The sequence below is a fragment of the Panicum virgatum genome, chromosome 5N (assembly GCF_016808335.1).
Source record: "Panicum virgatum strain AP13 chromosome 5N, P.virgatum_v5, whole genome shotgun sequence".
Taxonomy (NCBI): domain Eukaryota; kingdom Viridiplantae; phylum Streptophyta; class Magnoliopsida; order Poales; family Poaceae; genus Panicum; species Panicum virgatum.
Window position 1 is genome coordinate 50,339,147 of NC_053149.1, and position 17,047 is coordinate 50,356,193.

General features: G+C 52.0%; 2 protein-coding genes across 2 annotated transcripts; one reads left to right on the top strand and one right to left on the bottom strand.

Moving 5' to 3' along the window:
- Positions 1–9,978: 9,978 nt before the first annotated feature.
- On the top strand, positions 9,979–10,889 carry LOC120672068. The gene has a single exon (XM_039952359.1). The coding sequence runs from the start codon at positions 10,316–10,318 to the stop codon at positions 10,688–10,690; it is 375 nt and encodes a 124-aa protein (XP_039808293.1). The 5' UTR covers positions 9,979–10,315; the 3' UTR covers positions 10,691–10,889.
- Positions 10,890–13,289: 2,400 nt separating this feature from the next.
- On the bottom strand, positions 13,290–15,813 carry LOC120675845 (lipid phosphate phosphatase 2-like). The gene is made up of 7 exons (XM_039957055.1): positions 15,178–15,813; positions 14,930–15,017; positions 14,727–14,836; positions 14,518–14,611; positions 14,252–14,440; positions 14,070–14,129; positions 13,290–13,738 (listed from the first exon to the last, which is right to left on the bottom strand). The coding sequence occupies exons 1-7, from the start codon at positions 15,556–15,558 to the stop codon at positions 13,599–13,601; spliced, it is 1,062 nt and encodes a 353-aa protein (XP_039812989.1). The 5' UTR covers positions 15,559–15,813; the 3' UTR covers positions 13,290–13,598.
- Positions 15,814–17,047: the final 1,234 nt, after the last annotated feature.

Below are 17,047 nucleotides of genomic sequence, written 5' to 3' on the forward strand. Positions count from 1 at the left end.
TCTCTCTCTTTCTGGGGCCGCAGAGAATCTTCTTCCAAAAGTCCCATTCGGGTCTGTTCACACCTCTCCCACTTGGGGCTCGGGCTGGGGGGCCTAGCTCCAATGATACCCGTGCTGAGCTCACAAAGTTTGGGACGGGAGAGAATACCGGCAGAGTGACAGTTCTACTGCATGGCTTATTCCTTTTGGTTGGATGCCTCGTCTACTTTTAACCTTTTTTTTTCCTGTAAACCTCAGCCTCGGCGAAAAGGAAGGGCCTTCAGATGATCGACGTTGCTCGTGCACAGTGTGCTGCCAGTGCCACGAGCCATTCCGACGACATGGTGCGGAGCGACAGAAGGTGACGAAGCTTGAAGCAGAAATCAGCAGAAGGGCCCTCCTATGATGGACGTTGTTCGTGCACAGTGTGCAACCACGATCCATCTTGATGACAACGTGATGGAGCTCGAAGCAGCTGTTCATTATATGTGCCTGCAGCCTGCTTGATTGGAGAGAGTATATATACGACGACCCGTCCATTTCAACTCACACAAACACCTAAAGAAGAAACGTGGTGGCACATACAGGCATCCCGTTCAACACACGACATGCCGGAAAACACATTATGTTCTGCCGCTCACTGATGATGATACATCCCATCAGCACTCACGCACTGACAGGACTTTTACCGGCGTCGGGCGGGTCGGCGTCAAAGACGGCGACCGCGGCGGAGGCCTGCCTGCCATATCCCCAGGGGGCGGGCCGCCGGGCCGGGCGATACGGAAACCACCTGCAGTCGCTCTGCAATCCCACCTGTCTCGTACCAACCGTCCACCCTCCCCAGCTCGCCGAGACCGCCGGTCATCAACTCGACCGGACACCGGAGGCCGGCCGGCCAAAGCCCTGGTTCCCACTCGGCTCGCTGACCAGCGAACAATGCGGTGCACGAGCCAGGGGGGCGCGGGGGCGGGGCGCCGAGATCTTCGGCTAGCTGCTGAATCATGCACGCGTGCCCAGTGTGCCCTGCCCGCTCGCGCATGGAGGGGCGGGGGCTCCCGCGCGGCGGCGCAGGCACGCACGGCACCAGTGCAGAGCGGAAGCAGAGCCGGGGGACCGACGCGAAAGCGCGTCCCGGGGGCGCGGGGATGCTGCACGCGTGCGCGTGTACTGCTACTGCGGGCGCGGCGGGCACATGACGTGCCGGCCGGCTGCCACTGTACTGTTCCAACGCGGACAGGCGACTGGCGAGGCGGTGGAGGCGAGGATGTCAACGCCCTGCGACCGCGAGCTCTCGGATCTCGATCGGCCGCCGCGCGTGTTGGAGCGTAGCGCGGCGTCGCTAGCTTGGCCTCGATCGATGCTCCGTGCAAACAAAAAGAGGAGATAGATGTCTGTCCTCCATCCATCCGGCCGAGAGATTCGCCGGCCTCTGAGTTGGTGCCCGCGCGCGCTCCCGCGCGATTCGTGGTGGCGCCCATGATTCCGTCCGCTCGCCTCGCCTGCGACTGCGTCGGTGTCTGCAGCCGCGCGCGGTTGTAAATTAAGGCTGCGTTTAGTATTAAAAAAAGTTTGCGCAGCAGTCGTCACATTGAATTTTCAAACATATGTATGAAATATTAAATATAGTTGAAAAAATAACTAATTACATAGTCTAACTGATTCTTACGAGATGAATCTAATAATACTAATTAATTTATAATTGGACATTAATTATCAAATAACAACGAAATGTGCTACAGTAGCCAAATCCAAACTTTTTCAACAACTAAACACCTACTAAGCATATCCTGTCGAACCGTCGGATTCGGATCCGTCGGCAAGCCGCAGCAGCTGGACTGGACCATATGGTATTTCTTTTGTTTTTTTTTAACTGCACTGATCGATGGGTACGGGCAGCGGGATATACCGCGTTTGGGGTATGGGAGATCGAAGCTGTCGCGCACAAAGTCAAACGCCCGAGTATTTTAGCTCATGTCGTCGCGCTTGTCGCCGTTTTGTCTAGCTAGCACCCAGAACTCCACGTCGAAACCGGGCATTTCGAAGGAAATGGTAAGAGGTTCTTTACTCTGTTCGCTGCACTAATGCTGATGGCTAGGATTGGAGTGGCGTGAGAAGAAAATACTGTTAGCTAGTTGGTGGTTGGAGACTGTTGCTGGAGTGGTATGAAGAACACACTATTGGCTTCAGCCAGCAGAACAGAAGCCTTGTCGGTGCTCATAAAGGTCGGTGTTTTGAACGGGGAAGATGGCATGCCAAATGCGTGCTGGTATTACGGCGGCGTGGTTCCAGTTCTGGGTTCTGTTCACGGAAGTGCATCTTTATAATTTCACGTAGTTCTAACTAACGGTATCTTGGACGTGCCTTGGTCCAACATACTCTGTTCGTATAATACTCCCATTTTGAGTCAAGAACCCGTATCAGTGCTTGTGTGTGTGCTATTCTAAGCAATTATATCAGCGCCCGTGACAGAGCACGAGCTGTTCCATTCAGACACCTGAGATTCAATTCCGGTGTGTTGAGCATTGGAAACCATTTTCCCTGATGAAGCATGTCGAGGAACTTCGACGGTCGCTCCGAATGCCTGTCTGTCAGGCCATCCTCATGCACCAGGTTTTAGCTGTGTGGTTTATGACGCTGACTATTTGGACCGGGCCTACTCACTTGTCGCCTCAAATGTTGCATTATTGGATTCCAGAGGCCCACATTGTTGAACTCTACAAAAGTCAGTCGGCCCAAGAAGGAAATAAGAAATGCAAGCCCATAAAGCAAAATGACTAGGAGTCTAGGACGACTGGGGCTGGGGACACCGCGTGCGCGATTGACGGTCTAAAAAAAGTTTTGAGATCCTCTCAAAAGAAAATAAAAGAAGTTAAGAGAGGAAATGCTGCAGACTCGATGTCTCATCCCCAGCTAGCACGATGAACACACGGCGTGCTGCGCTTCCTGGCTAAGCACACGGCTTCTGCTACATAGGCGACGGATGTTCATCAGTCCACACAAGCACATACACTGACGACCTTCCAGTTCAGAGCAAAGATGCTCGAGAAATAAAAACATCGCCTAGTGCCGTAGTGGTATGTGTACTGTCTACTCCAACTGGGCTGGGCTTACTCGGTCCACTTACACGTTACGAGAGATCCGGTAGCCCAAATTTGTCACCAACACGAATCTTTAAACCGCCCAGTGGCGAAAGAAGAAATGCAGGCCCATGATGAGACCATGACTGGGGCATGTTTAGCTCCACCAACTAGCGTCCCGTTTGGCGTTTAGTTATCAATTTTTTTAGCAAAATTTTTGGCACATTTTCCAATACTAATTGCGAGCATTAAACATAGATTAATTATAAAACTAATTACACGGATGGACGGGAAAGCGCGAGGCAAATCTATTAAGCATAATTAATCTGTCATTAGAGGTTGTTTACTATAGCACGAAATTATCTAATCATTGCATGATTTTTGTCAGGTATCCACATTTAATACTTCTAATTAGTGGTCAAATGTTCGAAATTGCTGTAGCGTGTGAAAATTTTTGGAAACTAAACGGGTCTTAAATTTAGCTGCAAGGGATCCAAGGCATTGTTTAGTTGCAAAATTCAAAATTTCAAATCTATCACATCGAAAGAGACTCTTACATGCATGGATTATTAAATCTAGACGAAATAAAAAATGAATTGCATAGTTTGTTTGTAAATTGCGAGACGAATCTACTGAGTCTAATTATGCTATGATTAGACACTAACATGCTTCAGTACACATACTCTAATGATGGATTAACTAGGTTTATTAGATTTGTCTCGTAGTTTATAGACGAGTTCTGTAATTAATTTTATAATTAATCTATATGTAATACTTCAAATGTGCAAAGATTCTATTTTTACAACTTTACACGGGCGACTAAATGAGGCCAAAAACGGGAAAACCAGTAAATTTTAGTTGAGTTTAGTTATTTCAGCATGAGTAAAGCTAGCTAAATTTTAGCCAGGTCTATTAGCTGGAGGATCAAACATCTTGTTTGAAGTTTAGCTAAGAGAAACTTTAGCAGGTTAAAATTTAGCTAGCTAAATTTAAGTTGGTTGGTGCCAAGAGGACAAAGTTATTTATACAGATTTGAACCACTCAGAAGCCTAATACTCTAAGTCTTATGTGATGGTTTGTGCCGTATTTAATCGTATTCGATCATTTGGGATCCCGCAATGTGTACGCTGGTGCCAGAGCGCGTACGCTAGCTGCGAGACTCATAACGGCATATATTCGATTCGACAGCTCGGTTCCACAGGAGACTTCCGCGTGCCATTTGCGTGTTCGTGTAACATCCCAGTTTTCATCATGATTAAGGGGGAGCGTTGAAATTTATAATGCAAACTTCTAGAAGGTTCTATAAAAATAAGGATAAACCATGGCAAAATTTTGTTCACCATGACAAAGTTCTAGAATGTTCCATAAGAATCATAAGAAAATTTTCTAGAATTAGATATTTGTAGGGAACTTAGATATTTTTAGGGAACCTCCTAGAGTGTGAAATGTGTCACTCATCAAGGGGGTATGGGTGCCTATATAAGGAGGGTGCCACCCATTGCCATGCCATACTACTCCACTTCATCCCACACACATCCAAGGGTATGGTAGAAGTGAGCATAGGTAGAGTGTGCTAGGTGTGTGTTCCTTTGTTGCTTCAATAAGGTAAGCGTCTATATAAGTGTTAGTCTCCCGGTTAAATTTAAGTACTTAATGTATAAGTTGTGATCCATCGAAGGTTGGCTCTGCCACCCGGGATCACAAAAGGGTCTGGGCTTCATCGAAGGTTGGCTCTGCTACCCGGAAGCCAGCTTCATCTGTTGGTAGGCTCTGCCTCCCGGAAGCAAAAGGCGGCTCTGCCGTCAAAAGGACCCGATACACTAAGTAACTAGAAGCTGACCGACTCTGAAGTGAGTTGGTGTAGATCCTCAACTTAGTAGGGCCGCCTCAATTTCCAACAATCACTAAAATAAAACTTATGTTGCAATTAAACTAGTAACGTAAAATAATACTAACGTCATACGAGGTATTACATAACTACTAGGTAAACTATTTTATACTCTTGCCTTGAGTTAGTACATTCGTTCCCTCCAGTAACCAGCATACGCATGCTTGCACCCACGACAAAAATCATCTCGTTTCCATAAAAGTCTCTCAATCACCGTACCATGCCATAATTCCCAGACAATCATGATAGCGCCTACCTCCTTTGTCATAACTTCATAATTTCCTGGAAGCCACTGAGTACCCACACTATTGACCTTGAAAAGACCCGTCATGGTAGCACCCACCTCGCTAAAAATCGGGGTCGCCACGCACAGTGCCGGTCGAGATTTTTTTCCGCCGAACCGCCTCACCCGCTCGCTCGCGCACGCGCGACACGCCGGCCCCACGACGGGACCGCGCCCTGCCGCCGGCATCACGCCGTGCCGCCCACCCCCACGTCCCCACCTCGCCCACGCCGCTGCAGCGTCCTCGCCGGCTTTGCCGCCTCGGCGCTCACGCCTTCAGTGCTGCCACTGTTCGCGTTGACGACAAGCTGCCGCAGCCCACGCCGTCGCCCATCCTTGCGCAACGCCGCTGCTGCTCTCCTCGCCTATAAAAGGAGCAAGGCCGTGACGAGCCCCGTCACCAGCCCAAGCACACCGAGCTGCTTCGCTCCACCAGCTGAACCACTCCTCCCGAGCCCAGCTCACTCACGAAACGAAGCTCCAATAATTGATCCTCTTCCTCGAGCTGTTCCACGCCAAGGTGAGATGGCAGGCAGCTCCCCGACCATTAACTCCACTAATAAAGGCCCAAAACACCCCCAGGCCGTGAGCACTTAATCCAAATCATTCTACCAATCAATACTGTAAACTCAAAATCTCCTTCATATCAACTCCTTTTCACGTAACTCTTTTTCCTCCTATTTTCATCTCCATTTGAGCTTATTGCTTGCTTGTGTTTGTTTGCCGGTTGTGCCGTTCTCGCCCGTAGATCACGGAGTGACCGAGGAGGAGCCTGCCAAGGAGCCAGAAGACCCGTACCACGAGCAGGAAGCCGCCGCCGACGACGCGTACGCAAGCAAAGGCAAGTTTCATCGACCCCTACGTGAGCGGTTGCATCCATGTGAGGACGTTTAGCTGTAGCCTGGGTCTAGGATCGATTACGTATACCAGTACTTGAGTGATTGAGTGTGCTCATGCATGCATCTGAGTAGTCATGCATATCCAGAGCTGAGAATAGAATACGAAGGGATCTGGCTGAGACCAGGGCAGCTGGGTGTGCTGGAGCCGGCGCTACCGTGGTGGTAGACTGGCAGGTGAGTGCTACCGTGGTGGTAGGCTCGAGTTGGTATGTTGAGAGATGGTTGCTGCCCTGGTGAACCATAAGGATCGAGTTGTTTTGACATCTCACCTAGCTTACTTTCAGTACGACCACATGAGTTTGTATGGGCAAACCCTAGCCTAATCCCACTGACTAACCTGGTAGTTGTCCGAGGTGGATACGTTTTGGGGTGAGACCTGGATTGGTCCAGACCCGAGGGTTCGGGGGCGACTAGTCGGGGTTGAGCCACGGCTGGGTGTCGGCTATGTCGGTTGTCCGTTCGGGCAGCCGAGCGTGTGGGTACAGTGTACGACCTCTGCAGAGTGTATAATCCATTCGAATGGTCCGTGTCCACGGTATGGACAGGTTATGGTGTGGTCCTGACAACTAGTGAGCTACCTATTGTGGGTTGTGTCGGTAAGAGTTGCTTACCATTAGTTGCATTGCTAATGCATGGTGCTCAATGTGTGTCGTGCATGTCATTTTCCCTCCCGTAGGGTGAGGTGGAGCTTGCTGAGTACTTTTGTACTCACCCCTGTTGATTTTTCTCCAGAGGATCCTGACTTTGTGCCGGAAGACTACGAGTAGATCGTGTCCGCACCCAAGCTGATCGAGTGGAGCCGTGATGGATGAAGAGCTAGTCCTACATGTCGCTATGCTAGTTGTTATCCTATGGTTGTTCTGTGTAGCTTTGTGTTGCCACTTTACTCCTCATGTACGTGTTAAATAAAGCTCTGTATGACTCTGGACTTCACTTGATGTAACATGTATTATGCCGGAGACTTTATTTGGTAGTTAATATATGGTTTAGGCTTGATCTTCGAGTCGGAGCGCTTCAGTTCGTCGGTCGTCGCACACTCACGTCGTTGGTCTCGCTCTCTCGGCTGCAGCTGGTGATTCCGGGCTTCTGGCACAGCAGCGAACTGCACTGCACCGAGACGAAAAGGCCTTGCCTCTCCGATCCCAGCTGAGCTGAGCTAAGCGCGATGCGTGCCGTCCGTTGCTAGCGTAGCGATCCGGGTTTGCCGCGTTTACGTCCGTTTACGTAGGTTCCCGCTCCAGAAGCTGCGGCTGGCCGGCTGCACAGCCACAAGCCGAGCAGGGGGCCCGGCCGGGCGTTGCGCACTTGCGCGCGTGCCCCGATTCTGCGGCCCTTGTTTTCTGCGGCTCACATTCGCGTGAAAACGCATCGCGAACGCGGCTCCAACCTCGCTTTTTGGAATCGCGGGTCCTAGTTCATTTCTTTCAACTGCACAATACGGGTGACTCACAGTCGCGCGTCCGTAGCAGAATGTTCGGCGGAATTATTCCGCTTATCCCGCTCAATCGCCATCGCGAACGCGAGAAACGCGATTCCAAGCAGGCCCTTCGGCGCTAGCTGCTCCAACGGCGGGCACGGGCCGGCTGCGCCAGAGATTCGAGTCTGCGTTCAAATGATTGGGACGGGCGGCGGCTGACTCGCGGTCGGACCGTCGGATTGATCCTGGGTGATTAGTTGCTTGCTTCCAGAACCTTGGCTACTATTGATTATACTTGGCACCTAACGGCTAAGGGGGTATTTAGTTCTAAAAAAATTCTATAGTATCTGTCACATCGAATTTTTGGACACATACATGAAACATTAAATATAATTGAAAAAATAACTAATTAGACAGTCTAATTGATTATCACGAGCTGAATCTTTTAAGCCTAATTAGTCCATAATTAAATATTATTTATTAAATAACAACGAAATATGCTACAATAACAAAACCCAAACTTTTTCACCAACTAAACACATCATAACGTATGTGATGCCCACTCCCGGCCGTCTCCGGAAATCACACGCCATGGGATTGCCGTTGGTTCCAGCTTGCGGATCGAAGCGCATCCGTCCATCACAACGCCACGTTACCCGTCCAAACAGAGAGACGTCGGCGTCGGGCCAGTGTTTTTCAAGAGCTTCTAGCTGACAGCTGTGCGATTGATCCGCAGGCGGGTAGCAGGGGTTTAATGGTTGCACCGGTCACCGGCGTGCCAGTGTAACGACCTTCCAGCGATTGCTAACGGTCTGATTGTCTGAATCATGCGCAGCACTGTAGTAGTAGTAGCACGGTGTGTGCTGCAGACAACTAGTATGGCAGTTGCCACCGTTTCTTTTTATAAACAAAATTGACTCCGTTTTGCTGGACCTTTAACGGAGCCGCGGTCGTGGTTAGCGTCTTCCATTTTTTTTTTCAGGCGTGCATAAGATTAAACTGCTGGCCGAGGCAGAAGGAGCCAGGGCCGGGGCAGGCAAGGCAGGCAACTGCTCCCAAGTCCCAACACAGCGGCCCTGTTTGGTTGTGTCTAGCGCAACTTGCGCTACGAGAAAATCTTGATTATATGGAGTACTACACGAAATTTATTTGGAAAATTTTTTTACGGATGGGTATAACTTTTCGCGATGAATCTAATGACAGTAATTAATTCATAATTGGCTATAGTAATGCTACAATAACTATTTTCTAATCATGCGGTCAAAGGCTTCATTAGATTCGTCTCGCGAAATATGCAGGGGTTGTTGAGTTAGTTTTATAAACTAAATTTATTTAATATTTTTAATTATTGATCAAAGTTAACTACAGTCACTAGCGCTACTAAAACCAAACAAGCACTGTCCTTGACCAGCGGTTCTCGCCGCTGCTCGAGGCTACCAACCCAACCGCGCCCTGAATTTCAGACCATGCGCCAAGCCCAAGACTAAGGCCCTGTTTAGTTCCCACACGTAAACGCAAAAAAGTCGTAAACACAAAAAAGTGCAAAAGAATCTTGCTAATTTGAAGTACTAAATGAAGTCTATTTACAAAACTTTTTGTATAGATTGGCTGTAAATCGCGAGACGAAACTAATGAGCCTACTTAATCCATGATTTATAACAGTGATGCTACAGTAACCATCCTCTAATTATTGATTACTCATGGATTAATTAGCATTATTAGATTCGTCTCGCGATTTACAACCCATTTGTGCAAAAAGTTTTGTAAATAGACTTCATTTAGTACTTCAAATTAGCAAGATTCCCACACAAATTTTTTTTACGTTTACATGTAAACCCAACTAAACAGGGCCACTTTCGAATTTCGGACTGACCACTCCCTGACTCCCTCCACTACACCTTCCTCTACAAGCTGCTGCTAAAACTGCGAGAAAACTTGCGGCGGCGGCGGCCAGCGGAAAAGGCGGGCACGGAACGGAACCGCTTTGTATTGGCACGGTGGTAGTGGCAGGCCTGCGCGCACGCCTTGCTGCCGGTTGTCGCGGCCAGTTCGGCTCCAGCCTGCCCGGCGCATCCCAGTCCAGCACTCCCAGCCAGCGCGCTCGTGCTGCGACGAATCAAAACACATGTAAAGCTCCCGCTGACTGCCACCTGACCATCCCGCACGCCCTGTTCCGTTCAGATCCGTCCTCACGTTCCGTTTCTCACTCACCCAGGCAAACAGAACCCAGAGAAAAATAGCAACGGAGATCAAGCACGATGCAAGTCTAGAACCGCAGGACTTTCAGACCTCTTTTCAGTCTTGGCGACCAGCAACCGCTCCAAAGATCTTTTTCTTAATTTCAGTTTGAAACCCCGGCATCTAGAGCAAGATTTTGTTTTTGTGAGATAGTGCTTCTGGAAGGTCACGATTTTATACGCTTAACTTTTTTTTTCCCGTCGCGATACCAAAGTTCGAAACCGAGCCAGCAACATGACAACAGGCGATGAGCTGTACTCCCTGTACATTAAAAGGAGGCGGAGTACGTATAGAGATCCCTGCCCCAGGGTGCAGAGTGCAAACCGCCGCGAGAGCAGAGAGAGAGGCTCCGCGCGAAATCGGCTACCTTTATAACCCGGCCCGGTCGTCACGTCTCCGGCCACCGCACGTCGTCGTACCCTCCTGCAGCTGCAGGTCGCCTCTCCCACGTCTCCCGTGTCCCGAGTCCCCGACTCGTCAAAGAATCTCCTTCACCGACGACTCCTCCGACTCTCGGCTCCCCCCGCGTGGGCCATGGATCACCAGCCGGACATAGCGCCGGCCGAGGCGGCGGCGGTCGGGATCGCCTCCCCGCTGCGGCGGCGCGGGGGGTGGCTCCGGCGGATGTACACGCCCGTGGGCGCCCCCGAGCAGGCGGCGCCGGCGGCGGCCGACGACAGGAGGCCGCGGCGGCGGGGCGGGTGGCTGCGGCGGCGGTGGAAGGTGCTGAGCGGCGCGCCGTCGAGGCTGGCGGCCGGGCTCCCGCGGTGGAAGCGGGCGTCGGCCGGCGGCGGCTGGGCGTCGGCGCTGCTCGACGCCGCCACGTTCCGCGTCATGTACGTCGTCGAGGCCGTCGTGCTCGGCCTCGCGCTCTCCTGCTTCTTCTGCTGCTGCGGCTGCCAGATATGAGATCGCCGCCCACCCGCCGCCTCAGTCCTTGCTCGCGCTCTTCCGATCCCGCCCGCCGATGCGGCGGGGCCTGTATGTCCCCGCTGATCGCCCCATGATTGTTGGCTACTGCTAGCTGTTATTGTAAGTTGTAACGGTGTAAAGTTTTCGGCCTTGATTACCAAGACTAGAAATTTCTCCGATCCCGGCTCCGACTTCATGGTAGCTAGTCGCCGCGCGTTTCAACGTTGCTCGGATGAAACCGGCCGCCGTTGCTCGCGCATTGCTGCCGGGTGCCGGGGGGACGCGGACGGCCGGGCTTTCTTGCGTAGTTCATAGTTGCATAACGTGGGCGGCACTTGCTTGCGAACACGGGGTGTGTTTGCCGATCACCGTACCGTTGCCTGATGGCTGATGCGCTCGCAAAGACTGCGCCGCCGTTTGCCTGCGAACATGGGTTTCGTAGTCAGAGACGATGGACAACGCTCTTCAACATTTTTCATGCTCCGTGATCTTGTAACAAATTGTGCTCCTGAACTTGCTCATGGTGCGCTGAGTTGCGACCCGGATCACACGTAAATCTGATGGCGACTGATGGTCACGTTGCTGGTGTTAATTGGTGAACCTTAGGTGTCCCTTCAATCCTCTTTATTTCAAAATTCTATACTATCTTTCTAAAATGAGATCTCAATTTAGAAAATTAGTACTAAATTTTAAACTAAAGAGGGTCGGAGAAACACCTAAATATCACCAATTAATACCCTTAGGTCACCCTAATAAAGCACGAGGTTTGCTGTTAAAAAAAAGGTAGTGCCGTTGTTATGGCAGATATCTCTATAATTGGCAGCACTGCACGTCAAGAAAAAAATCTTTGCCTTTTATTTTACCAGGGCACAGAACTGCATTATGTCAATTATAAGAATCATCACGGTCTAACCCTAGTTAATTATATCATGTAATAAATAATTGATTATGCTAGGCAATCCGCAATCGGTTACAGTTAGGTGTGGCTAGTGTGGTACATTCCACTCTTAGCTTTAAATGGAGTATAACCCTTTATAATCGCATCCTAAAATATTAGGCGCTTAATTCACCGCGTATTTCTACAGCAGCTAACTTCTTCTTGTTTTTTTTTGGCTAGCTAGTACTATATGATTTCACTATCCTGTTTGTCTTCACCGCCCGTCCGGCTTTCACGAATTGACCCAAGTGATTCGACTCTTCTGCGCTAGCTACGCAACAAAAAGCGCACGCATATCTCCGGTGATATTTGTAACCGGGCCGATGCCCGGCGCCCTGTCGAAACCGGCCCTTTACCGGGTGATGTGAGCGGGCCGGAAAAGAGACGCTGGTTTCCAAATCCACGTCGCTTTCTCGGCGCGCTACCGAAATATCCACCGCGGCCAGCGCGGTTAAGATTATCCTGCAACCCACATCGCCGCACCTGAAAAACCGAGGAGGAATTCCGGCTTTTTTTTTTGGCTCAGCCCTATCATTGGGGGGGGGGGGGGGGGCATGGCCTCTTGCTAGCTAGTGGTAGTGGAGGCAAAAAAGAAGGGATCTTATCAGTTCGCTTTCCAATACAGCGAGGAGAGGAGAGGAGAGGCTGGAGGGATAGCAAGCGTACGATCGGCAGCGACGGAACGGGCGGAGCTGGTCGGGAGTACTAGGCTGGATGGGTGGGCAGCGACCAGTGGGTGCGCGCGCGCGAGGCGTCACCGAGACAGCGATGGAGAAGGTCAGCCGGCGGGACGAGCGGCGAGGTCTCGGTGTCTCCATGTGCCTCTGCCAAGGCCGGGGGGCCGCAGCCAGAGCCAGCCACGAGCTCCAGCGGGCGTGGCGTTGGCGTCCTCCACTCCACTCCTCCTGCCATAGCTGTATTGGCTCGCCGCGCGCACGACCCTCCTGGTGGCAACCAGTAGGACGTGGGAGCAGAAACTAACTCTTCACCACATGTAGTCCGTAGTAGCCACGACGGCCTCTTCGGTGGTCCTATGGCAGGGCAGTCTAAGGTTTGTCAGCAAACCAGCCAGCCAGAAGTATTTTTTTCTCACATCAAATCAGTACTAGTCACCAACCAATCAGTAGTACTTTTTTTTATAACAAATCAGCACCAACCACCAGCCACGGCCAAGCGAACAGGCGATGGAAAACTGGAGCACGAGCTGTAGGTCGTCAAAGTTGAGCTGAGGATTCTCGAGATCGCAGTCATAGGGGCCGTAATTCGTAAACATAAAATTGAAGAAACACGTGTCCTATTGACTACAATCGTAGAATCATGCCCTCTAAGGGTGTGTTTAGTTGGCAAAAAAGTTTGAATTTTGGTACTGTAGCACATTTCGTTGTTACTTGACAAATAATGTCCAATCATGAACTAATTAGGCTTAAAAGATTTATCTCGTGCTAATTAGTTAGACTGTGTAATTAGTTATTTTTTCAATTACATTTAATATTTCATGCATATGTCTGAAGATTTGATGTGACGGATATTGTGCAAACTTTTTAGAAGGGCCTAATTCAGACGGTGAAGCCTTAAATTCATTTGACAGGATCTATTTTCTGACAGAATCATGCCCTCTAATTCTGCTGGCTACAATCGAGCTTCAGATGCAACTGCTGATAGTGTCAGCCCTAAAATTGACAAGTACTATTCAGAAACGGAGGCTTTATATACCTCATATTTGTAGGATAAGCACCATTTATTAATTTTCGATTGCTGTGCATAAAAAATCGGATATATACAAGTTCCAAAGCGCACAGCTATTCACATCGAGCTTCAGAGCAAGCATGCGTGTATATACGTGGAGGGATCACGTCAGTAGTCTGCGTCAGTGACGGCCTGCAAATAATCACACGACCTACGGAGGCGGCCTCTGCACACCGTTGATCCTGCACTAGCGCGCAGCGCAGCGCCCGCCGCTCGATGATGCTACAACAGCTGATCTCTCCGGCCGGCTTCCAACGCGTCCAGCTCGTGGCTGCTGCGCTCTCCCGTCTCTGCAGGCCGCTGCGCTCGGCTCTCCTCCTCCTGCTCGGTGATGAACCTGAAGTGCGCGTGCGGCCAGAAGCCTGCCATCACGCAGACAGTCAGGCTGTGCGTTTGGTTTACACTTTACAGTACTGGCTTGCTTCCAACCGTGACGGGAAGGGAAAACAAAGGGACGTGCGGCAAGAAGCATAGCACTGAACTTTTTTCAGAACTCCGCAATTCAGGTGGATTGCATTTTGCATCAAACCGCTGGTTATAATGTTTTATTCCTAGATTGGGCGTGTTTTCAGAGTTGAATCAGATGTCCTGTCTTTGCAGATTGTTTTTTCATCAGAGTATCGATACTCAATGCAGCAATTGCCAAGAAAATGTGCGATGCGACCGCGTTCATGCAAGGGAAATGAGGAATACCTTTCTCGTCTGACGGAGCTGGGAAGAACTGGAGGTAGCAAACTGAAGCGACCACCAGTCCTGCAAGAACATGGACAGACCCATCAGCACCAACGAGCAATGATCTAGGTTCAACGGAGTTTCTGAGCAGTGAGCAAAGGGCCCGCTGGTAAGCGCAACGGTATGGTTGGAGAAACACCAACCGAGGGCGCCGCCGGTGCAGACGTCTTGCCAGTGGTGCCAGTAGTCGTCCACCCGCGAGATGGCAACCATCGCCGCGACGAGCAGCGGCAGGAGGACGACGCAGAGCTTGGCGACGTGGCCCCGACGGTCGAACACGGTGATCTTCCCGGCGAGGTACCACGACAGGAACCCCAGGCCGGCAAATGACCCTGACACATTCGGTTTGTGACGGCAGTTTATTAGTAACGAGGGCAAGTGTTCTGGCCATCAACTGGTTGATACTCACATGAGGTGTGCCCACTCGGGAAGCTCTTGTGCCCTTCCTTTATCACCCTTGGATCGCCGTGGCATATCACTCCTGTGGTGATGTTGTCGTACACCTGTAGTAAGCAGATCATCAAGGGAGCGAACCGGCTCATTTTGGGTAGAAAAATGATTGCACTTAGCAAGGTGAAACCCAGGCGAAAGCAGACGAGGTGAAGTTTTTTTTTTTACCGCTTTTCCATCGGGGAAGCATCGCCAGAAGAAGTTTGGGCGCGGGCGGCCGACGGCGTCCTTGATCGCGTCGGTCAGGACCCCGGTTATCAGCACCGCAAATAGGATGCCTGCTTCAGCGATCACAATGAGCAATGTAACAAAAGGAAACATGACAGTGGCGCATTGGCAATGGAGAACAATTGATAAGAAACTGAAGTTACCTAGAATCGCATGGTGAAGATCGTACGCGTTCCTCCGCCTGATGTAGATGAGGATGAAGATGACCACAGGCCCAATGACGGCAATGACCTGCATGCATGTTTAGTCAGTAGAAAAGAAAAAAATAATAGTAACACGATCAGGCCCCGTCGCCTCCAAGAATGTCTTGTGTGTTCTTAAGGATGCTTGCATCCCAACGACGAAAGTGCGAGGAGATTAAAGAGAGAGAGATCGTTCGTCGTTGCCGCACCGGCACGGCCCAGACGGGGACGGTGTTGCTCTTCATGGGGTATCTGAGGTCGGCCATCATGCCGGCGCCCACGAAGCGGTGGAACGGCTCGACGATGTTGAGCAGCGCGTCGACGGCGACCAGGAGGAGCAGCGCGGCCCAGTCCCACGCGTGCGACCGCGCCACCCGCGGCACCGTCGGGAACGCGCACGCCGGCGCGCCGCCCGAGCTCGTCGAGCCCCACATTGCCTCGTTCGACGCCATCGCGCTCCCGACCTGGCTGTACCGGACGCGGTCGAACGGCGCTTCCGTCGTCGTCGCCGCCGGCGGGCTCTTCTTCTTCTTGTTCGATCGATTCGTCGGGCTGATCGGCGTCATACCATTTTTATAGGGCATGGACATTGTTGGATCGTCGAGGGCGATGATGGCAGGTCCATGGGCATTGCTTGTGGGTTGGGGAGGGGAATTGCTGGGGAGTTTCTTCTTTCCGGTACAAGCCTGACGACGCCTATTGATAGCATCTTTTCAGCAAGAGAGGAAATTAAGAAGGCCGTGAGGAGGTTTCAGGACGCATCTTCTTGGTACAGGTCTACAGAACTGCGATTGATGGACCGGGGGCCGGTGCCTGCATGTTGTTGGAGAGTTTTTTTTTCTTTTTTTTCTTTTGAGAAGATGTTGTTTGCGAGTTGGCGAGTTGGCGAGGCTCCCAGTGCGGACCAGCTCCGCGTCCGCGACGCGTTCGAACCGTGTCCCGTGCGCGCGTGCCCACCACACGTCCACGGGAGTGCATGTGCAGTACAATGGGGCGACTTCGAAAGGCGCAAATGCTATCTCAAATTTCTTGGAAATTTCAGGGCATTGACTTGTTCCTCCGTAGTCTTCCCACGATAGCGAGGGTCCTTTCGAGTCTACCTTTTTAAATGTTGTTTCAAATCCAAAGAACTCCAACCTTATCCAGAGCAACAGTGTGCTAGTAGCTAGGTAACCCTGCCAGGTCTTCATTTTGCTGGTAAATTCTGAAACGTACAAGTCTCGCAACACATTCTATATATGATTCCCCTGCGGCTTCGTGGACGCGCAGCCTATCCACGTCAGCGAAAATTTCACCGTCCCTCCGATTTGTAGCTGACGGTAAAGATTGGTTCTCACCGGAGCAACTGTAGTGCCGTCTACCTCGTCGACGCATTCACACCGGAGTAGCAGCCGCGCACCGTTTTTTTCCAGCGTTCACACCATCCTCACACTTGCTCTGGCATTTACAGCGGTGGCGTGACCTCCTTCCACGAAGTTTCGTGTGCGAGGGTGGTCTCCAGTTTCCTCCCTCCCATTCTCTCTCCCCCCACCGCTCTTCCCCGCGGCGCCCCCTTCCTCCTCCCTACTCGCGCCGCCCGCCCGCCCGTCCCTTCCTCCTCCCCCGCCGGCGCCCCCAACCTCCTCCCTCTCCGGCGCCGCTGCTCGCTCAGCCCCTCCTCCCCGCGCCCCTCCACCGCCCCTCTCCCTCCCTCCTCGCGCCGAGCTGCAGCGACGAGGCCGGGATCCAGGGCCCCTCGCCGGATCCATGGCGGGGCGGTGGAGGCCCGCGCGGTCGCGCGGTGGAGGCACGCCATGGCCGCGGCGCCTTCCTCTCTGCGGAGGAGCAGGGGCCCGCCATGGCCGCGGCGCGCGGCCGTCCTCCCTCCCCCTCCCCCTCCCCTCTCTCTCTCCCTGCTCCCATCCTTGCTCGCTCCGCCGGCCTCCCTCTCTCCCCGCGCCGCCGCCGGATCTGGCGCCCTCCCTCCTCCCGGGCCGAGCGGGGCCATGGCGGCGGCCGGATCTCGCTCCGGCGTAGCGGAGGCCCGCCTCAAGCTTGGCGGCGCGGCGGAGCGCCGCGTCGAGGCCTCGGTGCGGCGGG